The 27,644-nt window shown below is 44.3% G+C and overlaps 2 protein-coding genes and 1 long non-coding RNA gene across 5 annotated transcripts in view; 2 read left to right on the forward strand and 1 right to left on the reverse strand.

The window, feature by feature from the left end:
* SKAP1 (src kinase associated phosphoprotein 1) overlaps window positions 1–3,079 on the forward strand; it is a 283,362-nt gene extending 280,283 nt beyond the window's left edge. The window contains exons 12-13 of the mRNA XM_081272824.1: window positions 532–640; window positions 2,772–3,079. Coding sequence (XP_081128950.1) covers window positions 532–633 — 102 coding nt within the window. The 3' untranslated portion in view covers window positions 634–640; window positions 2,772–3,079. The remainder of the gene's footprint in view (window positions 1–531; window positions 641–2,771) is intronic.
* A 12,088-nt stretch (window positions 3,080–15,167) lies between these two features.
* SNX11 (sorting nexin 11) lies at window positions 15,168–27,450 on the reverse strand. Of its 3 annotated transcripts, XM_081270654.1 has the most exons (8): window positions 27,349–27,396; window positions 24,779–24,838; window positions 23,839–23,893; window positions 23,296–23,382; window positions 22,905–23,005; window positions 18,737–18,832; window positions 18,283–18,495; window positions 15,168–17,000 (listed from the first exon to the last, which is right to left on the reverse strand). In XM_081270654.1, exons 3-8 carry the CDS (start codon window positions 23,878–23,880, stop codon window positions 16,727–16,729), a joined length of 813 nt encoding a protein of 270 aa, XP_081126780.1. In that variant the 5' UTR covers window positions 23,881–23,893; window positions 24,779–24,838; window positions 27,349–27,396; the 3' UTR covers window positions 15,168–16,726. The 3 variants fall into 3 exon arrangements, with proteins under 3 accessions (XP_081126780.1, XP_081126781.1, XP_081126779.1); XM_081270655.1 differs by lacking the exons at window positions 24,779–24,838; window positions 27,349–27,396 and adding an exon at window positions 24,334–24,463 and having other exon boundaries at window positions 23,839–23,890; XM_081270653.1 differs by lacking the exon at window positions 24,779–24,838 and having other exon boundaries at window positions 15,169–17,000; window positions 27,349–27,450.
* Window positions 25,692–27,075, forward strand: LOC308635854. Its single transcript, XR_014019284.1, has 2 exons — window positions 25,692–26,669; window positions 26,855–27,075. It is a non-coding gene; the product is annotated as an uncharacterized lncRNA (long non-coding RNA).
* Window positions 27,451–27,644: the final 194 nt, after the last annotated feature.

Raw genomic sequence — 27,644 nt, forward strand, 5'->3', positions numbered from 1 at the left:
TCTCTTACAGATGAAGAAGTTAAAGCTAGGAGGATCTAAGGTCACATGGCTACTAAATGACCAAGAGGAGATTAGCTCTCAGTCTGTCTGACTCCAAAGCCCATTACTCTATGCTGCGAGCACTGAGGGGCAAGCAATGTTCTGATTCATCATTCAGTATCTCAGGGGAACTCAAATAGCACTTTGCACATAGAAAGTACTTGATAAATAGTATTGATTTGAACTGTGACCTGACTCCCTGAACATCTTTAGTGTACTGGCATTTAGTGTGTGCCCAGTTTTCTCTGAAGAAGCCATACCATTCAGCTTGCTGGGGGAAGGGGAAGGGAGGACTCTTTAGGTTCGGCAATAGCATCAAAGATGCAAAGTTTACAATGTAGACAAAATGGCTGCCCTTCAAAGATGTTAACTGTTCCCACAGATGATGCCAACGGAGAAACCATCAACGGAGTCTCCCACGCTGTCACTGTAAGAAGTTTTATAGAGGCATGACCAAATTTCACTTGTAACCATCCTCTTTTCATTTTTCAGGAGTATAACATGTACGGCTGGTGGGTAGGAGAACTGAACAGCCTCATTGGAATTGTCCCAAAGGAGTATCTCACCTCTGCCTTTGAAATGGAAGAAAGATGAATCCCAGGTATCAGAATCATTGCCAGTGAACTGCCTGCCCCTGAGTTGAGAAGAGTTTGTGGGTCATGACTTTGTTTCTCTGTATAGATGAGAGTTGTCAGTGTTGTGCTTTTCTTCATTGCCAAAGTAATGCTACTGAGTCACAAGTGAAAGACAATGAGTCTGGAATTGTTTTTTCCAAAGTTTGGGGAGTATGTCACTTAGGATTTAGATTCCACTACAAGTGAAAATTTTAAAATAACAGTAACTTCATTAAGAGGAATTAATTTTGCTCTTCTGTAAAAACCTGGAGGTAAGTGATCCAAAGCATCCAGGTCTAGGTAACTTCTCTTTTTGCTCCACTGTTTGTGGTCATATTACCAAGGTTACTTCACAGACAAGAAAGATGCTTCTGCTCCGGCAATCATGTCTGCCTTCTACTCAGTAGGAAAGATAAAAGTGAAATAAAAGCATATCCTCTTCCTTTGAGAACACTACAGAGATGTTACATGCTATTTCTGCTTACATTCCATTAACCAGAAATTGTGTAGATAGGTGGACAGATACATAGATAGATCACAATACAAAGAAAAATTTACTCTAAGTAGCCCTGGGTCCAGCTTAAAAATAGAGGGTTGAACTTGGTATGGTGATGCATGCTGTAATCCCAGCAACTCAGGAGGCTGAGGCAGGAGGATTACAAGTTCAAAGCCAGCCTCAGCAACTCAGCAAGGCCTTAAGCAACTTGGAAAGATCCTCCTGCCTCAAAATAAAAACTGAAAATGGTTGGAGAATGTAGCTCAATGTTAAAGCACTCCTGGGTACCCTCCACAAGGTGCCCTCCCCACCCAAAAAAAAATAAAATGGAAAGAAAGAAAACAAAATAGAGAGTTCATCACTAAAGAGGAAACTAGATATTGGGAGACAATCAGTACTTGCCACCAGGATGGATCTAGGTTTCTTTATCCCCAGCTCTCAAATCCAGGGCACCATTTTCCACAAATGTGTACACACAGTGATAGGAGTAACCAAGATTAGAAATCTAGTATGAAAAATAGTCAAGTTAACGTTTATATAACAAAGAATAAGATTTGTGTTTTATGAGCAAGAAACCCAGCTTGTTTTGGTTTGGTTTTGCTGTGCTGGGGACCAAATCCAGGACCTCACACAGCTAGGTAAGTACTCTGCCACTGAGCCACACCCCCAACCCCCCACAGGGCTTTAAGACAGTGGAAGTTAAGCTTGATTTGGGTGGGGGCACATTTGGGAGCCACTTTGGTGCACAGTGGGTTGTGTTAAGAATTGAGTGATAGAGGGCACCCAAGACCAGTTTAATGTCACTAGCTCCATCTTCCGGCTTCATTTGGGAGCCGACTTCATTGCTAGGGGTGAAGGATGACATCAGAGTGAGTGATACAAACTGTCCTTGGAGTCTTCCAGACCAGGGCCGGCTCTAGTGTGCAGCAGCAGTTGAGTGAATTCATTTAGGAAAATACATGAGGATAGATCTCTCTCCGATGCCCTTGTATGACCATAAAGCACCAGCTCAGGCCTGTTGTTCAAGGTTTGATTTTACGACTTTCCTGATGAGGACCCTATTTCCTGGCTGAGAATGCAGAATGGTTGGAATTTTCCTGTCAAATCTAAGCAAATTCACCCTATTTCACTTTGTCATTTAAAGTTGTTTATCTTTGCATTCTCTTTGCCCCAGCAATTCCGCCTCTAGGAATTTATCCTTCAGCTGTCCTTGCATACATGCCAAATGACACATAGGAGCTTACTTGTTTGTAACAGCAATTGATTGGACGTGACCTAAATGCTCAATAGAGTAACTAGTCAGAGAATTGAATACTATGCAACAGTGAAAAAGAAAAGGAAACTGTTCTGGAATACATGTTGGTAAAGTAAAAAAATGCTGCAATACAGGACAGGCCAAATTTGCCCCATTATATAAAAAGGGAGTAGAAATTATATATGCCTATTTGCTCATATATGTATGAAATATTTCTGGAAGGAGAAAGAAACTATAACATGAGTTGCCTCCAAGGATAAAGAAACTGCATATCTGTGAGACAGAGAAGGAAGGAAGACTTTTCACTCCCATTCATACTTTTATATTTTGAAGCATAAAAGCAAATTTGTGTATTTCTCCCCTTTAGGAAATATTCTTCTCTCTGTCCTGCCTTTATGAAGAAACAGATCCATCCAGTGCTCCCACTCCCTACTCTCACTGGATTCCTCTCTCCACTGAAGAAACCCAAGTCTCTCCATCACCTCGAAGTGACTGTGAGCCACCAGTAAGACAACTGGGAAGAGGCACGTTCATCAACACTGTTACTAAGCCCGCCTGCTCATGGCTCTTCCCATCTCTAAACACGCCCACACACCTACTTCTACCTTTGCCACAGGATTGACACAAAGAGGACCCTAGAGATAAACCCCTTGGGAGGAGGAAGTTGCTAGTTGTTTTGGCTGGCCTGAAAACCACAAATAAACTTCAGATTTGGTTCTTTGCCAAGGGTGATGGTGTTGAGTTTCTTTCTGAAATAGTATCAAAATGCCACCTCTGGCCATTCTTGTCATCTCCCAACAAAGTGGGAAAGGACAGCCAGAGAGAAAACAAAGGCCCAGACAGAAAAAAAGACTTGTAATTGCAACTGTGTTTCAGGGCAGAATCATCTCAGGAACCCAGGGCTGCTGGGTTTCTGGTCATGTCTCAGACTTGCTTTGGTTGGCTCCTCGGGTTTTTGTGGTGGTGGTGGTTTTGTTGTTGTTGTTGTTTGCTTCATTTTGGTTTATTTTTTATGTTCTGAATCTCTGAAACAGAACCTGGAAGCGAGGCCTGGGAGTCAGAACATTGAAGAGCTCTTCTTCAGGCCTTGGGTTAGTTAGCAAGCATCAAGCAACTCCCAGATAGGGGCTGAGGAGGTGCTTTGAGGAGGGCAAATACAGGCCTCTGTTTCCCTTTTCTAGCCCTCAGGTTATCTGCACACCAAAGAGGCAGAAAAACAGTGGCTAAGAACATAAACCAGGGGCTGGGGATGTGGCTCAAGCGGTAGCTCGCTCGCCTGGCGTGCGTGCGGCCGGGGTTCGATCCTCAGCACCACATACAAAGATGTTGTGTCCACAGAGAACTAAAAAATAAATATTAAAAAATTCTCTCTCTCTCTCTCTCTCTCTCTCTCTCTCTCTCTCTCTCTCTCTCTCCCACTCTTTCTTTAAAAAAAAAAAAAAAAAAAAAAAGAACATAAACCCCAGAGTAAACAGGCTGGGAATAAATCCCACTTCCCTGTTTAGTACACTTTCTCAAGTAAGTTGCCTGACCTTTAATGCCCCCATTTCCTCTCCTTAGAAAGGGTGTGCTCTGTCTCATTGGGGCATTCAGTAATTAGTAAGATGAAAGAATTTAACATGTGTAATGTGCTTGGAACAAAGCCTGACATGAATATCTACTCAGTAAGAGTGAGCTATATGGTTGCCTGTCTCTCTACATGAGAAATTTTGAAAGACACACCTGAGAAACTATAGGAATTTTATCATTGAAACTGCCTGTTCAAAACAACCCTGGATTGGCAGAAGCCTTCTTCACCTCTGTAAGGGCCATATTGTAGCTCTGGAGCAAGACTCCAATTGCACATCACTGTGGGAGAAAAACCAGGCAGCAGATAATGGATCCAAGTTTCTCAGGAAAAAATATAAATATATTGTATGTCAACTATTCATTTCCAGATTTTTCTGACCCAGGAATAAGAAATGAAAATAATTTCGTGTATGATAGATTTTTAAAAAGTAAGAAAAGGGAGGACTAGGGATGTGGCTCAGTGGTAGAGCACTTGCCTAGCATGCACAAGGCCCTAGGTTCAATCCCAGTACCACAAAAGGAAAAAGGTAAGAAAAGGGGACAATTCAGGTCCTTGAGGATGGGGCCGGTGGTGGGGGGGCTATTAAAGTGAACATAAGATCCCCTCTTTATGCAGGGTGTTAAAGGAGGAGGGACCACTAGGTGGCAGCATATGAGCAGGTGAACAAAAGAGAACCAATTGCCTACTGCTTTGGGAACATCTGCACCAATCCCAGCCCACAGGTAAGGACAATGGGCATTGTTCTGAAGTGGTTAAGAGCGGGGACAAACACAAACCCTTCTCTCCTTCTTCATCCTTCCCTAGAGAACCCTCAGGGACCCAAGTCTGGAATGTCTGGGAGAGCGAGCATCATGGTGCCAATACTCTGACTTGAGACATACAAGAAAAAGGGATGCCAGAAGAGGAAGAGCAGGTACCTGGGGCATATTGAGAAGGGAACTGAAATAGGAACAAGGTCAAGGTGACTTCTTCACTCCCTGCACAGTTCCACACTCAACATCATGGCCACTGGTTTCCAGTATTAAAAAAAAAAAAAAATCCCTTAGTGCACTGTCCCTTCTCTACCTGTGTAGACCAGAGGAAACAATCATTTGCTGAACTTGGCCACTTCTCCAATCCTAGGGTAGGGAACATACCCAGACCTCTGGCCCCTCTAGCTATAAAAATAAGCACAAAAAGAAATCAGAATGGGGGCTGGGGAGGTGGCTCAAGTGGTAGCGCGCTCGCCTGGCATGCGTGCGGCCCAGGTTCGATCCTCAGCACCACATACAAAACAAAGATGTTGTGTATGCGGAAAAAAACTAAAAAAAAAATAATAAATATTAAAAAAAAATCAGAATGGGAGCCGGTCGCAGTGACACAACACGTCTGGAACCCAGAGACTCAGGAGGCTGAGGATGGAGGATCGCAAGTTTGTCAGCAACTTAGTGAGGCCCTAAGCAACTTTGTAAGACCTTGTCTCAAAAAATAAAAAATGGGGGCTGGGGATGTGGCTCAAGCGGTATCGAACTCGCCTGGCATGCGTGCGGCCCGGGTTCGATCCTCAGCACCACATACCAACAAAGATGTTGTGTCCGCCGAGAACTAAAAAATAAATATTAAAAATTCTCTCTCTCTCCCCCTCTCTCACTCTCTCTTTAAAAAAAAATAAATAAAAATAAAAATAAAAATGGGCTGGGGATGTGGCTCAGTGGTAAAGCACCCCTGGGTCCCTGGGTTCAACTCCCCAATACAAAAAAAAAAAAAAGAAAAAAAAGAAAAGGAATTAGATTGGCCCTAAAGGATGTAACAAATGGAATGATTTGAAATCTGATCTATAGCTCTTCTGTCTCTGATGTTATTATTTGCCAAGAAAAAGGAGAGTGAGTTGGGTGGGTCGATGAGACTGTCTAAAAACGGAAGGGTATAATCTATTCGGGAAAACTCCTTTTTTCTTCTTTTTTATTATTGAATTATTAGTAGTACTAGTATTTAGTTGAGCATTCTAAAGTAGACCTTTTAGAAGCAGCAGATTCCTACAGTCTGTTGGAAATTAAACCTCAGGCAGCAAAACTGCTCTCCACTCAATTCAACAGCCTCAGATGGCAACTGACTAATCAGATTACTCCTTCTCTGTTTGACTCCACTAACCAAATCCCCACCTCACTGCCTGCCACTAACTGGATAACTGGGACATTAGACCACTTAACTAACCGCATTATGTGTGGGATGGCTTCTTAATCGCCACTGGTTATTCCGGTGAGTGGAACAGGAGAGGGGTAGAGGTAAAAAGGCTTTTTTCCTTCCTTGATTTGATGTAAAGAAGGAAAAAAAATGAAAGTCAAGATCCTAAATTTAAGGGCTGGGGTGTGGCTCAGTGGCAGAGCACTTGCCTAGCATGTGAGAGGCACTGGGTTCGATTCTCAGCACCACATATAAATAAATAAAGGTCCATCAATAATTAATAAAAATATATTTTTTAAAAGATCCTAAATTTAAGAAGCAAATGCATACCTGCCTTTTTACAGATAAATAATCACTTACACGGAATTTACACTCACTGGAGAATCTAGCCTAGGCCTACTACAGTTCGGTCTGCATTGTCTAAGCTGATATCTGAGAATACCAAATGCTCTGAAATACTAGAAAGTTTCAGCTACATTTCATTAAAAACACATTTTTTTTCTAGTATGCTTTCTGTCATCCATAGAGGAAAATGGCATAGACATTGTTTTGCAATTACCTTAACATTACATTTTCCCCATACAATGGCCTGATAAATCTCCTAGAAATCTGTATTTAATTCAAAACCAACTATCTTTCCCTAGTGAATAAAAATGAGGAAGAGAATTCCCAGTAAGTGTCATTCCCTAAAACCCAGGATGATTCTATTTTTAACGAGCAGCACCAACAGTGGGGCCGACTAGATGCCCCCTCTCCTGTTTGAGACAGATATTCCCTTTACATTGAGTGTAAGGGACAGCCTCGATCTCAAGTGGCACCGTCTAATTGATAACCAGTTAGTTTTTGAAAAAGGCAAAACTGAGGATCTAAAAGGGAACACATTCTATGGAAGAAATTAAAAGACCCTTGAAATTCTGTCAGATGCTTTGCTTGTTGACTCTCTGCAGTGAGGCCACTCCAGTGAGACATATGCAAAACCCACATTTCATGACTCCTCCCTGGCCCCTCCAGCCCACCTGTTTCCCACTTTTGGCCTTCCCACCAGACCCCCTGGTTACATACACTGGATGAGGGGAAATGAACAAGATAAAGGAGAGGAATATAAAAGGATAAAGAAAACTTTAGATGTACAAAAGGGATGGAATTTCCTCTCCACCCAGGAGAGATCTGTTCTACTGTCCTTGAAATGAAGCTTCTTACTTTCTGCTCTCTACTTGTCGCGTGCTTCTCTGATGCTATATTTCAGCATTTGGGGAAGCAGGACTCACCAAGGTAACCGGCACTGGTGGTATCAGCATCACAATAAAGTAGTGGTGTCAATGTGGAACACAAGATAACACCTGTATAGGGGGACATGGGGAAGACCCCCTGCCTTAAAAAAACATTCTGAGAGGACTGGGGCTGTAGCTCAGTGGTAGAGCACTTGCCTAGCATGTGTGGCCCTGGGTTGGATCCTTAGCACCATAGAAAAATAAATAAATAAAATAAAACAAAGTTATTGTGTCCATCTACAGCTAAAAGAAATTTTTTTAAAAAGTTGGGCACAGTGGCGCACACCTGTAATCCCGGCTCCAGAGGCTGAGGTAGGAAGATCAAGAGTTCAAAGCCAGCCTCAGCAAAAACAAGGTGTTAAGTAACTCAGTGAAATCCGGTCTCTAAAAATAAAATACAAAATAGGGCTGGGGATGTGGCTAGTGGTCAAGTGGCCCTAAATTCAATCCCCAGTACCCCCCCACAAATAAATAAATAAATATGGAAAAAGAAAAGTCTGAGAAAGATGGTGTTGATAATAAGAAAATAAAGAAAAACAAAAGTTATTTTTTGCATCCTAAGAACAAAACTCAGATGACAGAGACGGCAGTGTTTTCATCTTTGGTTAAAAATAAAAACAAAAGAGGAAGGAAGGAAAGGAGGAAGGGAGCCTGGGAGGGAGGGAGGAGGAAGGGAAAAAGCCCTCCCTAAAGGTCTTACACCAGGAGCAGCTCTGGAAGGATAAATCTTGAGTGGCGCTGATTTGTTAATTCCCAGAGTGCCAGGAAATTTTGCAGGGCTGACTAGAAAAAGCAGCCCTCCACGCAGAGGATTATCCCTGCTGCACAGCCCAGTGACTCAAACTCATTTTCCACTTTGTGGATTACCATATCCTTTGCTCCTCCCTCTCCCCTCCTGCCCAGCTATTTCATTTCCCATTGGAATTGAGAGAGATTAGACAGGGAGTTTGAAACTCACAACCAAAAAAAAAAAAAAAAAAAAAAAAAAAAATTCTTTTTTCAAGGAATCTGAATTCTCTTAATTTCCCTATCAAAAACTTAACTGTTCAGGGCTGGGGATGTGGCTCAAGCGGTAGCGCGCTCGCCTGGCATGCGTGCGGCCCGGGTTCGATCCTCAGCACCACATACCAACAAAGATGTTGTGTCCGCCGAGAACTAAAAAATAAATATTAAAAATTCTCTCTCCCCCCCCCCTCACTCTCTCTTAAAAAAAAAAAAAAAAAAAAAAAAAACTTAACCGTTCAGGTTGGGGATGTAGCAGTAGTAGAATTCTTGCCTGGCAAGCACAAAGTCCTCCAGCACTGACCCCCCTAAAGAAAAAAAAAAGTCAGAAAAATTAACTGTTTAAGCTGGGTGTGGTGGCTCACACCTATAACCCCAGTGGCTCAGAAGGTGGAAACAGAAGGATCGCAAGTTCAAGGTCAGCTTCAGCAACTTAGTGAGACCCCCATCTCAAAATAAAAAAGAGTTGGGGGTGTATATATAGCTCAGTGATTAAGCGCCCCTGGGTTAAATTTCCAGGAAGGAAGGAAGGACGGAAGAAAGGAAGGAAGGAAGGAAGGGAGGGAGAGAGAAAGAGAGAGAAAAGAGAGAGAGAGAGAGAGAAAGAAATTCGGAAACATGCTGTTTTCTCCAAAGTATGAACTGATCAACGATCATTCTTTGCATGTAGCCCTTTTTGTACAAAAACCTTTTATAAATGCCAAAAAAATACACACACACACACACACACACACACACACACACAACCTTTAGAGGAAACTAAGGCACAATGGGGATCACATATTTTCTGAACCGGGACACTTTTGAGAGTGGGGTGGGCATTGTTAATGATGTCTATTCCACAGGTGCAAACTGGGATGTGTGGTCATGCTACAAATAAGGCAAAATGTGTTCCCCAGTCACCTGGGAAGGAAGGGATAGAGAGATGACCTGGCTCTTCTGCTACCAAGCCTGGCAACGTCCCTTCTAATGAAGTCCTCCCCCCTGCAGTCCTCCCTCTGGTTTCTAGGCAAACATGCCAAGGAGGCCTTATTTTCCCAATGCCCAGGCTGTTTTTTGAGAGGCCTGGTGTATCTGGCATCAGGCCGTTTGGGGGCTGGCCCGCTGTCAGCAACTGTGTGTGTTCAGTTCCCTCATGGGGTCCCATCACAGTCCTCCACATCTCCACATGGCAGAATGCCACCGAAGGAAACATTTCTGTGGCACTAGGCAATAGTGTGCCACTTCTTTGCCTCCTGTGATGGGAGTAAGTTCCAAGATGTTTCTAGTGCTGGTCCTCAAAGAGGGCATCTGGTTCCACTGTAGCTGCTCTCAACCTGATGGTGAACATCTGGCCACCTCTTATCCCATGATGGAACAGAAAACATCCCCCCACCCCCTAACCCCCTTTTTTTTTAACCAGGGATTGAATCCAGAGGCATTTAAACACTGAGCCGCACCCCCATCTCTTTATTTTTATTTATTTATTTATTTATTTATTTAAGAGAGAATTTATTTATTTATTTATCCCCCCACCCCACCCCCGGCAGACACAACATCTTTTGTTTGTTTGTGGTGCTGAGTATCGAACCCGGGCCGCTACCGCTTGAGCCACATCCCCAGCCCCCTTTATTTATTTTTTGTACTTGTAGATGAACAGAATGCCATTTTGTTTATTTTTATGAGGTGCAGAGGAACAAACCCAGCACCTCACGCATGCTAGGCAAGTGCTTTGCCACTGAGCTACAGTCACAGCCCCTTTTTGAGACCGGGCCTTGCTAAGTTGCTAAGGCTGGCTTTGAACCTGCCATCCTCCTGCCTCAGCCTCCCAAGCTGCTGGGATCACAGGTGTGGGCCACTGTGTCCAGCACAAACATTTCCCTTTTATCTGCAGTGGGACACACTGGCCTTACTGTGCTATCACCAAGGTGGCACTTGCATGCCACCACTCCTGGGAGCCCGCACTCTGCAGGACCAGTCATCAATGTTCCACCTCTGGGAAAGCATCTGGCATCTGGAGATTTGAAATCATCTCTTCAACATCTCCAAGTTTAGTGGGCCAGAATGTGGAGCTAACGCCTTCATGCTGTTAGTACAGGGTTTCTCAACCTCACTTTTATTGATATTCTGAGCCAGAAAATTCTTTTTCTTTTTCTAGTTGCTGAAGGACCTTTATTTTATTTATTTATATGTGGTGCTGAGACTCAAACTTAGTGCCTCACACATGTGAGGCCAGCGCTGTACAACTGAACCATGACCGCAGCCCTGAGCCAGAAAATTCTATTTTGTAGCGGGTGTGGTGGCAGGCTTAAAGCCATCCTCAGCAACTTAACCAGGCCCTGAGCAACTTAGTGAGATCCTGTCTCAAAATAAAAAATAAAAAGGGCTGGGGATGTAGCTCAGAGGTTAAGTGCTCCTGGGTTCAATGCCTGGTACCAAATATATATATATATATATATATATATATATATATATATATATATATTGTTGAGGGCATCGTAGGAGGTCTAGAAGCATCTCTCAACTTCTTCCCACTGAATGCCAACAGTACTTCTCCCCCACCTACTCCACTCCCAACCTCAGTTATGACAAAAATGTTTCCAGGCAGTGGCAAACATCCCCTTGGGGAAAAATCCCCTGTGGTGAGAATCACTGTCTCAGGGCATTTGGGGCCTGCTGGAAGCTAAGCATAGACAAAGTGCCCTGGCTTCTAGAAGTTTGTACTTTGACCACTAGATAATGACAATGACCTTGGTTTATAGCAGGGGTGGAAAGATAAGACACATAAATTCCAGGAATGCTTCAGGGCTTAAAAACCAGGAAGCCAGGACCTTTGTTCTTTTGAGATCTGTGAGCCCATGCTGCTACAGATTTGCACTGGGAAAATGAGGCTTGAATATGACCACCCTCACCAGTTTGGAGAGGTAGTGAGTCTGTCATGTGTAGAGCTCTGTAGTTACCATCCCTTATTTCCCTTTCCCATGGTAGAACTTGGAAAAGGGTAGCACCAAAACTCTTGATTGGGAATGAGTAAAATTCTGTGTATGACTTCAGAACACGAAACACAGGGTCCCAGAAATAACGCAGAGGCAGTCCTTCCATGGCAGCTGGTAGGGTATGTGCAGCGCCCAGGCTCCCTGACATCACACTGGGTCAGGCTGGCACTGTGCACCACACTTGGGGTGTGTTGACTGCAGTCCCCAGGCAGAAGTGGGGAGATTCAAAACAGATTGCTATCTCCAGGCTGTGATTTTCTCGGTCCTCTGTGTTAGTTTAGGAGAAAGTTTTCTCATACAAGATGACTCCCAGGAGCTCTGTCAAGAACCAGAAACTAAATAAAAACAACAAAACAACGCGAACCCACTGCCCTCTCAAGAGGCCCAGACAGGATGAAGGGTCTGGTGCCTTTATTGTGTCTGCCTGTGCAGGCCAGACAGGACGGCCAGCGCTGGCCCTGGTGCCAGCCACAGCCCTGTCAACGCTGCCTCCCCTGGGCCCAGAATCTGAGGCACCTGGAAGGGTTATTAGCAGGATTGGAACTCATCCCTCTGCTGGGACTAGATCATAATTACAGTAATTTTCTAACAGAGCTCGGCAGTAGGACTGTTTAATCAGCATCCGACTCCCCTGTGCTCCCAGCCCTCATCACTCAAGGAGAGGAGTGGGATGGCTCTTAAAGAGACAGTGCCCGCCTTTCAGCATTTCGAACAGATGTGTCCTAATTGGTAGAATATATCTAAGTCTTGTAGCTTACAGCAGGCAGGTTGCATAGCCTCCAACAGACTGCCTCAGGCTCTCACTATTCTGGGCCTTCTGCCAGAGGGACCGGGTCAGGCTGCTGGTGGGCCAGGCTTCCCACACCAACAGAGCCACTCTGGGAAGGAACACACAGTGCTAACGCACTTATGAAATAAAAGGCCCCTTCAAAACTGATGGTATGAAAAGAAATAGCTTGGGTGAAGGACAAGAAGAAGGGACTTGACTACCACATAGAAACTTTGACTGGTGGCTTCCCGTAATCCAAAGATTACAGAAGCAGCTTGTGTTCCTGCCATTCCAAGGGGAAAACCTTAAGGACTCTCCAGTCGCCTCTTAACTACCTCACCCTTGCCTTACCATCCTCTACTTATTATCCATGCCCCTTTAAGTCAAGTGCCCTTTGTGTTTCTTCTTTGCTTATAGACGGAAGTAGACCAGATCGCCCCTGAACCAAAAGTAAAATGTTTGCTTTGCTCATTGATTGACTTAGGAGCAGTGAGTCCTACGGAATGTGGCTCTTGCTATCACTTTGAGCACAAGTTATATTACTGTTCCTTGAAATCAGAGGTCTCCAGCTTTCTAGCTCCAAATGCAGTCATCACTGAACCACAACTGTCCCTCTCTCAAGATGTTAGGCCTGGCCCCTACTGCCCTGCTGGTAAACCAAAAGCACACTGGGTCTTTGCAGCATTTCCTGAAACAGTTCCTTAGAGAGAAGAGCTATAGCAAAAGTTGATGAGAAATAAGGTGGGTGGGGGGCTTCCAAAGTGGGTTGAGGAAACCCTCTAGAAAGAAGGCACAGTATTAGGTAAGGAGATGAGGAAGGGGACCCTTATCCACAGTCCAAAGGTTACCTTGAGCCTGGCTGTGCGGCTTCTCCAGAACTGACTCCTGCTGGCAAAGGAGTCTTTGGCCTGGCAAAAACAAGTCTTTGGCTGGCAAATTTGCACACACCACCCCTCACTCAGGATCACTGCCCAGTGCTTAAAGAAGGAAGTGCCGTCTTACACTATGGTGCTCATCTGGTTGGGTCTAGCCATGTCTCAGCTGGCTGCTAGTACATAAATCCAGAGGCCACAAATGTAACACTCCTGCAGGCTGAGGCAGGCTGAGGCAGGCCAGAGGCTGGCCTAGTCCCCTTTCTACCAAGGCCTCCTCACATCCTTCAGGCTCACTATCCACCCTCCACCCCAGGGTGTTAATATTCAGCAAGAGCTGAGGGGTATAAACAAACTCACAAACATGGTGCTAACTATGCCCAATCTAAATGTTAAAAGCCTGTGAAGTAAATCAGATAGGATGGGAGGTACCTAGGACTTGGTAGTATGGATTTAAGGCCTCAGCAATCAGAAGCTAAGGACTATGAATGACCTGATTTCTGAGTACTCAGAAAAGCTCTATAGGGAGATTTTCCCCCCTTGAGTATAGTAGTGGATTTAACATGTTTTTAAAGAGATTTGAGGGGCTGTGAATGTACGTAGTTCAATAGTAGAGTGCTCACCTAGCATGTGAGAGACCCTGGGCTTGATCCCCAGCACTGCAAATTAAAAAAAAAAAAAAAACAAGTCTTTGGCCTGGCAAATTTGCACACACCTGTAATCCCAGCTATTTGGGAGACTGAGAAGTACTGACTGAACTGGTCTGGAGTAGGGCCTAGGCGTGTGCGTGTGTGTGTGTGTGTGTGTCTCAGTGTTACTAGGGATTGAACTCAGGGCCTCACACATGCTAGGCAAGTTCTCTATCACTGAGCCACGACCCCAGCCCTTTTAAATTTTTATTTTTTTTTTTTTTAATTTCGACACGGGGTCTTGCTAAATTGCCAAGGCTGGCCTCACCCATGCTATCTTCCTGCCTCAACCTCCCAAAGCAGGAACCACAATGTCCAGCCAAACATACTTAATAGTCACATTCAGCTCAGCTTGCTCAGTCAGAAATTGAGTGTAAAAAGTCCCTACCTTCCTCATTGGGCATTAAGAAGGTCAAATAAAGTGATTCATATAAAACTTACTCTTTTTAAGAAAACCTAACCCCTTCCCCCAACCCCAACATACAAACTTCCACCAAATAATCCCTACCTCTGAGCTTAGATCACTTTTCCTAGGTAATAGATGACTAGACTTGGACTAGGGAAGTAGCTAGCAGAGAAAATATGACTAAAGCAGGCTTTGACCCTGCCTTATGCCGCAAATCTAAACAAAAAATAATTTCATTCTACAAAACAGCTCAATGGGCCATCCCCTCACCCCAGCTAGCAACTCCCATTTCATAGAAGTCATCCAGCTGTGCTGCACAGACCTGAGCACACACAGGGCGAGAAATACACAAGGGGGGCATATGGCGCTTGTCTGGATGAAGAGGAAAGTCAAGCTTTGCTGTTTTTCTGGTACACAGGCCCATGTTATTAGGAAAGCTCTCTCCTTAGTTCATCTCCTTCCACAGCCCATACTCAACTCATCACAAGACCAAGAGGGGCCAGCGCTGGCCGCAGATTTAACTGAGGTGTTGTATGCTCTGCTGCTAATGGACCGTTAAAAAAGCTGGGAGTCAGAAAAATCACATCCACGTCTTTGAACAGTGCCTGCTGTCCTAGCAGCCCAGCCTGCTGGCACAACTAGCTGCTGAGTACCAACTTCAGGAAGAGAAGGGCGAACAGAAGAAGGCCAACCCAGCTTGCTGTTTTTTGGCTGAGTAGGGAATTGACATAGACCACCTCCAGCTCCTGTCTGGAAGTTTCGAGATCAGAGAGCTTCAGGCACAGCTGGGTTCACAGCTGCACCATTTGGAGCATTGGACTCATTAATATTCATGAGCCATCCCCACCAATCGGCAGAGCGGATGCCATTAGCTTAGCATCTGTCGGGTTTTTGTGAGGGTTGTGTATGGAGTTTTTTTCCCCTTTTAAATGAACTTCTTTTGACATTTTAGATTTGCCTCTGTAGGTTCTCTATTCTCGCCTTGCTCTGCTGCATCATATAAAGAAGAGACCCAGGGGAGGCGGGCAGGAAAGAAGGATGAATACCAGCCAGGGCTTTGCATCTGCCTGTTGACAAACTTTATTTCTCTTTTAGCACCTGGCACCTCAGACAGGCTTTGAGGATGGAAGCAGCATCAGGTAAATTATACCTAACAAGGTTCATGCCCAGAACTGTGAGAAGAGCTGGATCCTGAGTATTTGGAAGACAATCCTTCCTCCAGTGGTGAACTTGAGCTCACACACAATGCAGAAGAGCTACAGTGCACAGTCCTGAGCCATTATTTCCACGCTGATAAATTCATGATTTATGAAAGTAACTATTGCCAGCCCTCACTCCCTCCTTCTCTGCTACAGCTTGTTAGACACAAATTGCAACAACAGTCTTAAATACTTGCATTTTATTTCAGGCCAAAGCCCCTCAACTCTGAACTAAATGCCACGACAGTCCCACAACAGAGGCTGGTAGTAAAAGAAACCATCGACAGGCAGGTTCGCTATAGGGGGGAGGAGTGGGCTAGAGGGGTAAAAACCAAACACATGAATCCAAGAGCAGAGCAATGCAGGAAGCCAGCAGCACTGCTCCTACCAGCTCTGGCTCTCAGTGGAGAGGAATTATGGCAGCAGGAGGGCAGAATGCCTCATTGTCTGAAGGAAGGCGTGTTGTTTCTCATCTCCATCCCCAGAGCCCTCTTTTCCAGGCAGAAACAAAGCCCGGATGCCCCAATGGACTGAAGATACTAATATACAGCCTCCCTGCAACACAGCAGAGGGACTCAGTGGCGGCTGAAGCCCTGGGGGTAGGGAGCTATTACTAAAGGAGAAGAATTCAAAAAAGAAAAGAATCCACTCTGATCTTGCAGAAAAGATAACCAAGGTTCTGCTTTATAAGCAGAAGGCAGTGACAGCCCAGGACAGCCTTTTCCAAAACAAAGCCCCTGATATGCTGCCTTTTCCTCTGGCCAACCCCTTCTCTCTCATGAGCCATAAGCTACGCGTGGCTCTTAGGCTCCACTTAGCCCAACTGAGGTCTTGGGATCCACTGGAAATGCCAGCAACAAGAGTCACAGCACCAGTTCCATTCAGTGGTATTAGTGGTGGAAGTCATTCTAAGAGGTAAATGAGAGAGGCCAGCCTCCCTAAAACAAAGTGCTCCAGGGGCTGCAGCAAAAACTGATGCCAGCCAAGATGGAAATATAACTATATAAGCATCCCTGTTGGGACAATATTCAATCTGGCAGCTTAGAATATACCACACATAGGTCCCAAAAACCAGTCACTAGAGGCAGTGCTCCTGAGCCTATAAACAAACACCTGAAGAAACTCAACTCCTGCAACAGTTAAAAACAGGGTTCCATTCAAAACCAACAACCTCTGGCCTAACTTACAAACAAGTGTGTGGTGTCTGTTCCTATGGAAGAGGCATGAAGGACAGTCACAACCAACCTCTGTGCAGCCAACCAGAGCAGAGGCAACTGTCAGATGCTAAGCAGCCTGTCTTCCCCCACACCTGCCCTGTGCCCAGTCCCACCTGAACAAAACTCATGGCCTGCCATCTCCTTCATCTGCCTCGAAGCAGAGCAGAGCAGAGCAGAACAGAACAGAGCTCACTTTTCCCAAACTGAGTCTAACTGATCCAGGTCCAAAGGCACAGCATGGTCCCTTCCCATAGCCTTCCTCACAGGCTGGAGAGCAGAGGTTTCCTCATCAGATCTTGAAAAATCACAGCATGACAATGAAGACTGAGGTGGCAGGGTGGGACTTTCCAAGGAAGGAGCCTCAGAGTCAACCACAGGAACCCACACTTCTAAAGGGTCCTTCTCTTCACTGGGAGGTGGTGAGGGAGAGTTCCTCTTCCCTGATCTTGGAAGAAAGCAGCAACTGGAAAAGAGGGAAAAAGGAATAGAAACTTATGAACAGAGAAGCAAAAATGAATGCACCCGGGGCTGGGGATGTGGCTCAAGCGGGAGCGCGCTCGCCTGGCATGCGTGCGGCCCGGGTTCGATCCTCAGCACCACATACAAAGATGTTGTGTCCGCCGAGAACTAAAAAATAAATATTAAAATTTAAAAAAATAATAACTCTTTCCTTCCCCTTCCTTCCTTTCTTTCTTAAAAAAAAAAAAAAAAAATGAATGCACCCAGGTGTGGTGGTTACACACCTGTAATCCAGTAGCTTGGGAGGCTAAGGCAGGAGGAGCACAAATTCAAAATCAGCCTCAGCAACTTAGTAAGACCCTGTCTCAAGATAAAAAATAAAAACGACTTGGGATGTGCTCAGTGGTTAAGTACCCCTGTGACCAAGAAAAAAAAAAAAAAAAAGAATGGGTGGGCCTAGGGAATAAATAAACCAAAGGTGGTATATTCATGCAATGAAATATTTTTCAGTCATAAAAGAGAATAAAGTACTGCTACCATGCTACAATATGGATGAACTTGGGAAAATATTACACTAAGTGAAAAAAAAAACAGTTATGCAAAACCATGTATAATATGACTCCTCATGTGTGAACTGTCCTAGTAGGAAAATTCACAGAAAGTAGACTCATGGTTGCCAGTGGAGGAATGGAGAGTCAGAGTCACTCTCATGGGTGCAGGGTTTCTTTTTTCAGAACATGAAAATATTCTCAAATCAACCATAGTGACTCTGTGAATTTACTAAAAACTACTAAAAAGGTAAATTTTAGTCAGGTGTGGTGGCATACATCTATAATCCCAGCTACTCAAGAGGCAGAGGCAAGAGAATAACAAGTTCAAGGCCAGCCTAGGCAACTTGATGAGACTGTCTCAAAATAAAAATAAAAAGGGCTGGGGATATGGCTCAGTGCTAGAGCATGATAGCATGTACAAGGTCCTGGTTCAATGCCTAAAACCACCAAAACAAAAGAACAAAACAAAACAAAACAAAAGGTGAATTTTGTATCAATAAAGTTCTTACTGAAAGAGGAGGCAGGTAAAAAAATATTATAAATAAGAAAGCCTTCCCCCTTTTTCTCCCTGGGTTTCAATAAGAGACCCTGCTACCTATTCAGGATGAGAGAATCATGCACTCAGAAAATAAGGTCTTTTGAAAGGCCACTGTAACATTTCTTTCCCTAACAGACACCCTACTGGCCAAGGCAGTAACCCCAACCCCAGATATCTCAAAGAAACACTCCAATTACCTGTTAGGCTGGTCTCCTTTAGCCAAGTGAGAGGCGCTCGACCTCTCTTCCTGGGCCCAGCCACAGTTTGACATAGCATAGTGAAGAATGGCATCAGAAACAGTCATAGGGCTTCGGCCCTGAACACAGGCTTCTATCTCAGGTACTGAGAGCTGGCTTTGCAGGAAGAGGTGCAACTGACTGTCTGATAGGAGGACTACACTCTGCAGGACCCTGAAGTGACACAGGGAGCACAACACAGAGCATCACCCTGAGGAACTGCTCACCATCTCTTTCTCTGATGATCTTCTAGCCAGTGAGCACTGTGGATATGAGGGCACAAGAAAAAGTGCCCAGCACAAATGTGCCTCCATAAACAGGGCAGGGTTTACATCCCCTCTGGCGCCTTTTGCTGCCCCCACCCCCATCCCACCACTACCCTGGCAGCCAGGGGTAGCTCTGCATATCCACTCACTTTTCCAGGAAGTGCTGCAGACCTTGTCGTCGCTTCTCAATGAACTCATCCGAGCTGCCAAAAAAGGCTGACTTGCCAGGAAGTTCAGGTACAGGCCTGTGGAATCATAGATTGTAACATCCAAGATAAAGGTAATATCCAAGAGAGTCACTCCAGTTTCTTATCAAGGACTCCCTGAAGCCGGGAGCAGTGGTACATGCCTGTAATCTCAGTGGCTCAGGAGGCTGAGGCAGAAGGAGCACAAATTCAAAACCAGCCTTAGAAACTTAGCAAGACCCTGTCTTGCAAGTTCAAAGACGCCTCAGCAATTTAGCGAGACCGTATAGCAAACGATAAAAAGAGTTGGGGGTGTGGCTCAGTAGTTAAGCATCCCCAGGGTTCAATGCCTGGTACCCCCCCCAAAAACAAGTATTCCCTGAAAAGATGCCAAATCAATACAATTAACTTATACTTATAAGTGCCATATGTCAGGCACTATGCTCATCATTAACAAACATTTAATACTCGAAAAACCACACAGGTGCAATAGTACACACCTCTAATTTCAGCAACTTGTGAGGCTGAGGCAGGAAGATTATTAGTTTGAGGCCAGCCTCAGCAACTTAATAAGACCCTGTCTTAAAATAAAAAATAAATAAATAAAATGGACTAGGGATAACTAAACATGATAGCACACATCCATAATCCCAACAACTCAGAAGGCTAAGGCAGGAGACAGGAGGATCAGAAGTTCAAAGCCGGGGCTGGGGATGTGGCTCAAGCGGTAGCGCGCTCGCCTCGCATGCGTGCGGCCCGGGTTCGATCCTCAGCACCACATACCAACAAAGATGTTGTGTCCGCTGAGAACTAAAAAATAAATATTAAAAATTCTCTCTCTCTCTCTCCTCTCTCTCTCTTTAAAAAAAAAAAAAAAAAGAAGTTCAAAGCCAACCTCAGCAACTTAGCAAGGCCCTAAGTAACTTAGGGAAACCCTATCTCAAAATTAAAAAAATAAAAATGGCTCAGTGGTTAAGTACCTGTAGGTTCAACCCAAGTACCAATTAAAAAAAAAGGACTGGTGGGCTGACGTTGTGGCTCAGTAGTAGCGCACTCGTCTAGCAAGTGCGGGGCCCTGGGTTCGATCCTCAGCACCACATAAAAATAAGGGTATTGTGTCCAACAACGACTAAAAAATAAATATTAAAAGGGCTGGGGATGTGGCTCAAGCGGTAGCGCGCTCGCCTCGCATGCATGCGGGCCGGGTTCGATCCTCAGCACCACATACCAACAAAGATGTTGTGTCCGCCGAGAACTAAAAATAAATATATATTTTTTTTTTTAAAGAGAGAGTGAGAGAGGAGAGAGAGAGAGAGAGAGAGAGAGAGAGAGAGAGAGAGAGAATTTTTTTTTAATATTTATTTCTTTTTAGTTCTGGGGGGACACAACATCTTTGTTGGTATGTGGTGCTGAGGATCAAACCAGGGCCGCACACACACCAGGCGAGCGCGCTACCGCTTGAGACACATCCCCAGCCCCTAAAAATAAATATTTAAAAAAAAAATTCTCTCTCTCTCTCTCCCCTCTCTCACTCTCTCTTAAAAATAAATAAATAAATAAATAAATATTTTTTGAAAAAAGGGCTGGGGATGTGGCTCAAGCGGTAGCGCGCTGGCCTGGCATGCATGCGGCCCGGGTTCGATCCTCAGCACCACATACAAAGAAAGATGTTGTGTCCGCCGAAAACTAAAAAATAAATATTAAAAATTCTCTCTCTCTCTCTCATATAAAAATTAAAAAAAAAAAAAAAAAAAAAAAGGAATGGTGATGTAACTTGGTGTTACATTACAATAAACCCGGGTTCCATCTCCAGGAACCCCAACCACCCACCCACACAAAGTTGTACAAAGTCACATGCCTAAAATTTTCTAAAAGTGGCTGAGTTGAAGTAAGTCATCCACCAACTCTTTAAACTTTCCTAGCTTCTAGCCTCTCTTAGGAAATACAATAGGTTTTTTTTTTTTTTTTGGACCAAGTTATTTCTTTTTTTTTTTTTTTAAATATTTATTCTCAAGCTTTTAGGTGGATACAATATCTTTATTTTACATTTATGTGGTGCTGAGGATCGAACCCGGTGCCTTGTGCTTGCTAGGTGAGCACTCTACCACTGAGCCACAACCCCAGCCCCAAGTTATTTCAACTTATTTCATAAGTTGCTAAGGCTGGCTTTGAACTTGCAATCCTCCTGTCTCAGCCTCCTGAACCGCTGGGATTATAGGCATGCACCACCATGCCCAGATATACTTTTTTTTAGAGTATGAGGGATTGAACCCAGGTACACTCTACCACTTAGCTGAATCCCCAGCCCTTTTTAGTTTTTATTTTGAAACAGTGTCTCACTAGTTGCTCAGGCTGGCAGTGAACTTGTGATCATCCTGCCTCAGTCTCCCAAGTAGCACCACCACACCTGGTTATATAACACATACTTTTAAAAAAACAACAGGCCAGTCAGGCTCAGTTGTGGTGGCACATACTATAAGGTCAGCTACTTGGGAGTCTGAAGCAGGAGTCACAAATTTGAGACCACTATGGGCAATTTAGTAAGAATCTACCTCAAAATAAAAGGGTTGGGGATATAGTTGAATAGCAGAGCACTTGTCTAGCATGCATGGATCTCTGGGTTCAATTCCTAATACCACAAAATAAAACAAAAAACAGGCCTCCTGGAGTAGGTCATTCAACAGGCCATCCATCCATTACCACCTAGCATTTGGGTGTCCATTCTGTGGTGAATGGAAATCACTATTCTCATTCTCTCTACTTTTAGAATGTAACTAAGGAAGTGAGTGAGAAGTGAATAATAACTGTCTTTCCTAAAGTTCTGGTGTATCTCTGGAAAAGGAGTGCTATACTAAAAAGGAAAAAAAAATGACATTTTTACATATCAAATGAATAAGAACATTACTTGTCAAATGAGCCCAGGTGTTTAAAATTTCCTGATAACTAGTGATAAGCACATATAAAATTCTAGCAGTACATCTGTTAAACCTTAGACTAAGAACCACATTAAAACGATATAAGCTGAGTGCAGTGGCACACGCCTGTAACCCAGCAGCTCAGGAGGTTGAGACAGAAGGATTGAAAGTTTAAAGCCAGCCTCAGCAATTTAGCAAGGCCCTAAGCCATGAGACCCCATGTCAAAATAAAAAAATAAAAAAGGTTGGGGAGGGGCTAGGGATGTGGCTCAAGCGGTAGCGCGCTCGCCTGGCATGCGTGCAGCCCAGGTTCGATCCTCAGCACCACATAGAAACAAAGATGTTGTGTCCACCAAAAACTAAAAAATAAATGTTAAAATTCTCTTAAAAAAAAAAAAAAAGGTTGGGGATATGGCTCAGTGGTTAAGCGCGCCTGGGTTCAATCCCCAGGCATAGTGGCACATGCCTGTTATCTCAGAAACTCTGGAGGCTGAGGAAGGAGGATCAAAAGTTCAAGGCCAGCCTCAGCAATTTATCGAGGCCTTGTCTCAAAATAAAAAAGGCTGGGTGCTGGGGTTATGGCTCAGTAGTGGAACACTTGCCTAGCACATGTGAGACCCTGGGTTCAAGTCTCAGCACCACATATAAATAAATAAGGGTCCGGGCTGGGGATGTGGCTCAAGCGGTAGCGCGCTCGCCTGGAATGCATGCGGCCCGGGTTCGATCCTCAGCACCACATACAACCAAAGATGTTGTTTCCGCCAAAAAACTAAATAAATAAATAAATAAATAAATAAATAAAAGATTTATCTTTGTGAAAATTTAAAAAAATAAATAAATAAATAAATAAATAAGGGTCCACTGACAACTAAAAAAAATTATTAAAAGAGCCAGGTACAGTAGCACACGCCTATAATCCCAGCAGCTCAGGAGGCTGAGACGGGAGGATTGCGAGGTCAAAGCCAATCTCAGCAATGGCAGAGTGCTAAGCAACTCAATGAGACCCTGTCTCTAAATGAAATACAAAATAGGGCTGGAGATATAGCTCAGTGGTTGAGTGCCCCTGAGTTCAATCCCCAGTACCAAAAAAAGAGACATTTCATAGTCTCTTTAGTTCCCAGCATGTTTCAAGTTCTCTTCACTGTCAACTCCAAATTCCCAAGTAAGCACCTAAAAAGCCTGACTCAGACCCAAGAAGGAAGCAAGAGCAAACTCACACCAAACCAGCATTCCTCTGGAGCTGTTTTCTCAGCCACACAAACTCTCGGTAGCGGCGTCGCACACAGGAAGTTTTTGCAGTAAAAGCCTTGCTGTTGGTCTGCAGGAGGAAGTATGTGAAAGGAGTTAAGTGGAAAAAGACTAAGTTCACATAAGCTCCCCATCAGCACTTTCGATGAGGAACCAAGCTATCCAGTCACAGTCATGATTGGGGTCCCCAGCAGGCAGCCTGAAAGCAATACCTCAAGCTCCTCCCTCTTCTCCCTCCGTTCTTTTCTTCCAAGTTTTCTGTCTTGGGTCACTGGAAACACCCACAAACTGGTTCCACCTCAGCACAAGCCCTCAGCCCTAGAAAATGTTGACCCCAATACAGAAGTTTGACGCACTCACGTGGAGGAATATCTTATAATCCACATAAGAATTCCAGGAGCCCTCATTCTGCACGCGGGGGTCCTGAACACGCACAGTGATCACTTCCTGTAGATAAAAAAGTGCTCCCTCAGCTTCAGCTTAGCCACACAGCAAGATAGCTTTAGGAACACAGGTTGCCAGATTTTCCCTTTCAACACCAATTTTCAATCATTTCTTCATTCACTCAATTCCACAAATATTTACTAAGTACCCACTATGTGTCCAACACAATTCTAGATATTGGGAACAGAGTGTGAACAAGAAACAAAAATCTCTGTCCTCAAGAAACTTACATTCCAATACTTTCCAACTAGTGGAAAAGTTTGTCAAAATGGAGCCTCACTTTTCAGCAGTGCTGCTGCTATTGATTTCCTTCTCCTAGCTTTATTTTGAGCTCATAAGAACCACCAAGGTATTATAGTGGAAAGAACACCACTGAGTAATGATTTGCACCTCTGTGTCTTCACTCCCCCTCACACCCCCTCTACCTGCTACCCACCCATTCCTGGAGACCATTCTTACCTCCTGCTCTTGGTTCTCTGACATCCTACACCAAACACCCATTGGAAGAAAACATCTAAGAGGGACAGAGGATATAGGAATAATCATGGTTAGTTAATATGCCTCTATTCTTATTGCTCTTTGCCAGGGCAAAACGCAAAAACTTTTAAGAGAGCCCCCCTGAGGGATTTGCTTCCCTTCTTAGACCCCTACTGGGACCCTCCTCTACAAAGCCATCTCTACATAAAGTACACTGGGATCTGCTGAGTTTGTCTCAGACAACCAGAAAGGCAGGTTCAGTTGAAAACAGAAACTCTTGCTTTGAGGACTGTGGGTGCAGCAGGTCTAGTGGGCGCTGGGAGTACAGCTTTGAAAATGAGCCTAACAGTGCCCCCTCCTGGCTACTTAGAGACAACCACATTCCCACAAATACCAATGATCCTGAATCTCTCTTTGTCTTGCTAACCACAGTCACCTCCCAACAGGTGAATCATGGAGTTGGAATGCTCAAGGGAGCATCTGAGTGGGCTGCCCAGTTGCAACCTTCCTTTATGGAATCTGTTATCTGGAACTGGAGCCAATAGTTCTAATCATTTCCTCTCTCTCTCGACATGCCATCCGGTTTGTACCTCTGCCCAAGCACCCCACAGCTGCGCAGGTTGAGTCAGGATGCATTCTGCTCCTTTGTAAAGATTCATTAAAGCCTAAGCCCATGATTTCCCCCAGTGTGGTAGTTTACATGTATAGCGACATCGCCCACTCCGACAAGGGGACCATGAAGGCTGCAGCACAGGGTTACTCAAGTCCAAAGGGGCCCATGATGTCACCTTCTGTTAAAATACAGCACTAATCTTGTTACTCCTAGAACCACTCCAACAGCATCCTCCCTGGCTGCTGCCTCCACCCCCTTCCTCTCTCTTAAGAGCGGAACAATAAGGTTTAATTTCCCTTTCCAATTTACCTTGAAATGAAAACTGACTTCAGCCAATATGTACTGCCAACAAATGATCCAGGCTGACTCCTGGGAAAACAAGACTATCTCGAAGCTCTCCCTTTCCTCCCCCCTATGCCCATTCACACACCCACTCATTTTTACAGTCCCACAATTAATTTTAAACACATTCTCTTATTAGTTCTGCCTTACCATTAGAAGAGTGTGTAATGAGTTTCCTTCTATTTTATGTTTTGCTAACACAAGGCTAACGTTTCAAAAGAAGGAGAACTCATTTACAGCAAGAAATTAGCAGAGCAAACAGCTTTTGCAATTCTTTCCAATATACCAGAAGGTCTCTCTACAGACAGGCATTGCATGCAGAGACAAAGCTACACGGTAGATGACAAAATTGAGCTACACTGTGGAGTAAACCCAAGGTTTTGCAATTTTAATACCATATTAAACAGTATTCTTGCTGACAATCTGATTTTTCATCTAATACAGTCACTACCTCCAAGGGGTCTTGAACTGAAAGGTAAAAAATTCCAAATCCTTCAAATGCCTTTTGTGTATCTCTGTGACAATTATATGATTTCCTTTTTTATTATTAAATTATTATTATGAAACAAACAAACAAAAAAAAGAAATTCCAATTCCCTAACAACCCATGTATAACTTTCCACATGTAAGGAATCAAATGGCTGTGACCAAGAAGAGCAGACATACTTTCTGTGAACAATTAACCTCGTTTTCTTTTCTTTTTTTTTTTTAAGAGAGAGTGAGAGAGGAGAGAGAGAGAGAGAGAGAGAGAATTTTTTTTAATATTTATTTTTTAGTTCTCGGCGGACACAACATCTTTGTTGGTATGTGGTGCTGAGGATCGAACCCGGCCGCACGCATGCCAGGCGAGCCCGCTACCGCTTGAGCCACATCCCCAGCCCTTAACCTCGTTTTCAAAAAATTCATTTGCTCTTCTCTTTTCAAGCATTTGGTAAATTGCCAGCACAGGAACAAGGAATCAAATATTCTAAAGTGTCTTTTCATGAAAGTAAAGATAGGAAAAATAATGACAAGGAAGCCATAGTCATCCACACACTCAATGGAGCTCACATATCTCCTGTACCTTGAAAGGTACACCAAATTCAGAAGCATAATTTAGTAACTGAAAGGTCATCACACCTTTGGACTTAAGGAGTATTTTGGTAGGGACCTGCAACACCTCCATGTGGAAGTTCTTTTCCTTTGGGGCCAACATCACTTAAAAACAAGTAGTTATATACTGCCTTAAAAAAAAAAAAATCCCAGGACCCCTGAGATGCTGTATACTTAAATCTAGGTTTAAAGGGCACTGACAAAGTTTTGGTTGTAACTTTCCTTAAAAATATGAACAAATACAAAAACATAGACCCCAAGTGACAATTCCTAGCAACTACTTTATCCATCAGCTCCTTCCTATGGATGCCACTCCTCAAAAGAAATGAAGCTCAGTTCTGCCCTTCAAGGAGAAGCAGGAAGTTCTCTCACACTTAGCTCTATAAATAGGAGATTGATCTGTGCATGATTCAAAGGATAGACTCAGTGACCCTCCCAGTTACAGAACTTAATGCTAATTTCAGGGGCTTTTTCCGGGCTCTTTCAATCACTTTCAAAGTGTCCTTTACTCTTGGTGAGAACCTAATTGTTCACAAACTAGATTCCTTTTAAAGCATTCCAAATTTAACAATTCAAGGTAGTAATTTGAGGCCTCTGCCTCACCATTCTATCTCCCATTTAAACTACTTTAAAAGAAAAGTTAAAACCAAATTAGGCTATAAAAGTAGAGTGAGCCAAGAGATTCTCATCCTTTCTTAGTTATTCTTGAACCCTTGGTGCCACATGGCAAATGGAAACTCAAAAAGTTCTTCCTAAATACCAACAGGTGGGCTGGGGATGTGGCTCAAGCGGTAGCGCGCTCGCCTGGCATGCGTGCGGGCCAGGTTCGATCCTCAGCACCACATGCCAGCAGGGATGTGGTGTCCGCCGAGAACTAAAAAATAAATATTAAGAATTCTCTCTCTCTCTCCTCTCTCACTCTCTCTTTAAAAAAAAAAAAAATACCAACAGGTGTTAGAGCAAGTTCCTGTCTGACCAAACTCTGTGTGACTTCAACCGAGCATCTTTTTGTTCACCTGTCACCGGTTCCTCCTTCCACTTGTAAGTGACCAAGACCAACACAATCTAGGTCAAGTTCTTTGTGTTGGAGTAAACTACCTGCTATCACATTGCCCCACCCCAGTCCTAGCCGCCTCGGTAAATGTCCCCAAACTCTTTTACTATAGCAACTCCTCTACCATTCTTAACTAGGAGCAAAAGAGTTACATGGTCCTTTTCCTTTCCGGATTAAGCTTGGGGAGTGGGAAGGAAGATACCCTATACTTGCAAAGTAAACTGAAAAGCCAGATTTCCTTTCTTGGATCTCCAACAAGTCCTCGCCTTCATTTGAGTGGCGAAGTTGTCAAGCAAGGCTGACACCCAAGTGCCACTATCGACACTCCAGCCCACTCCCCCGCACCTGAAAGCTGCACCAACTCCCCGGGACCCTGCCCACGCCCCCTCACCTGAGAGCAGCACCAGCTCCCCACAGCGACACCGCGAGCACCCCACCATATAGCCCGAGTCATCGCTTCTCCTTCCGGGTGAGTCGCCGGTGCCGCGGTGCACGACGGGAGACGACTCTCGACGCGCCAATCACGGGTACCCAGGACGCCCCGCCCCTGCAGGCCCGGACTCTCAGTGGCTACCTGCTCCCAGGACGCAGTTACGCCCTGCCTAGTCCCGGGACTGGAGTTGGCGGCCTCTCAACTCAGCTGCAGGGCGAGCGCGGGCACAGGGTGAGTGGTAACGAATGGGTTCT

Source organism: Spermophilus citellus, assembly GCF_964194105.1.
Source record: "Spermophilus citellus genome assembly, chromosome: 17".
In the NCBI taxonomy this organism is placed as follows: domain Eukaryota; kingdom Metazoa; phylum Chordata; class Mammalia; order Rodentia; family Sciuridae; genus Spermophilus; species Spermophilus citellus.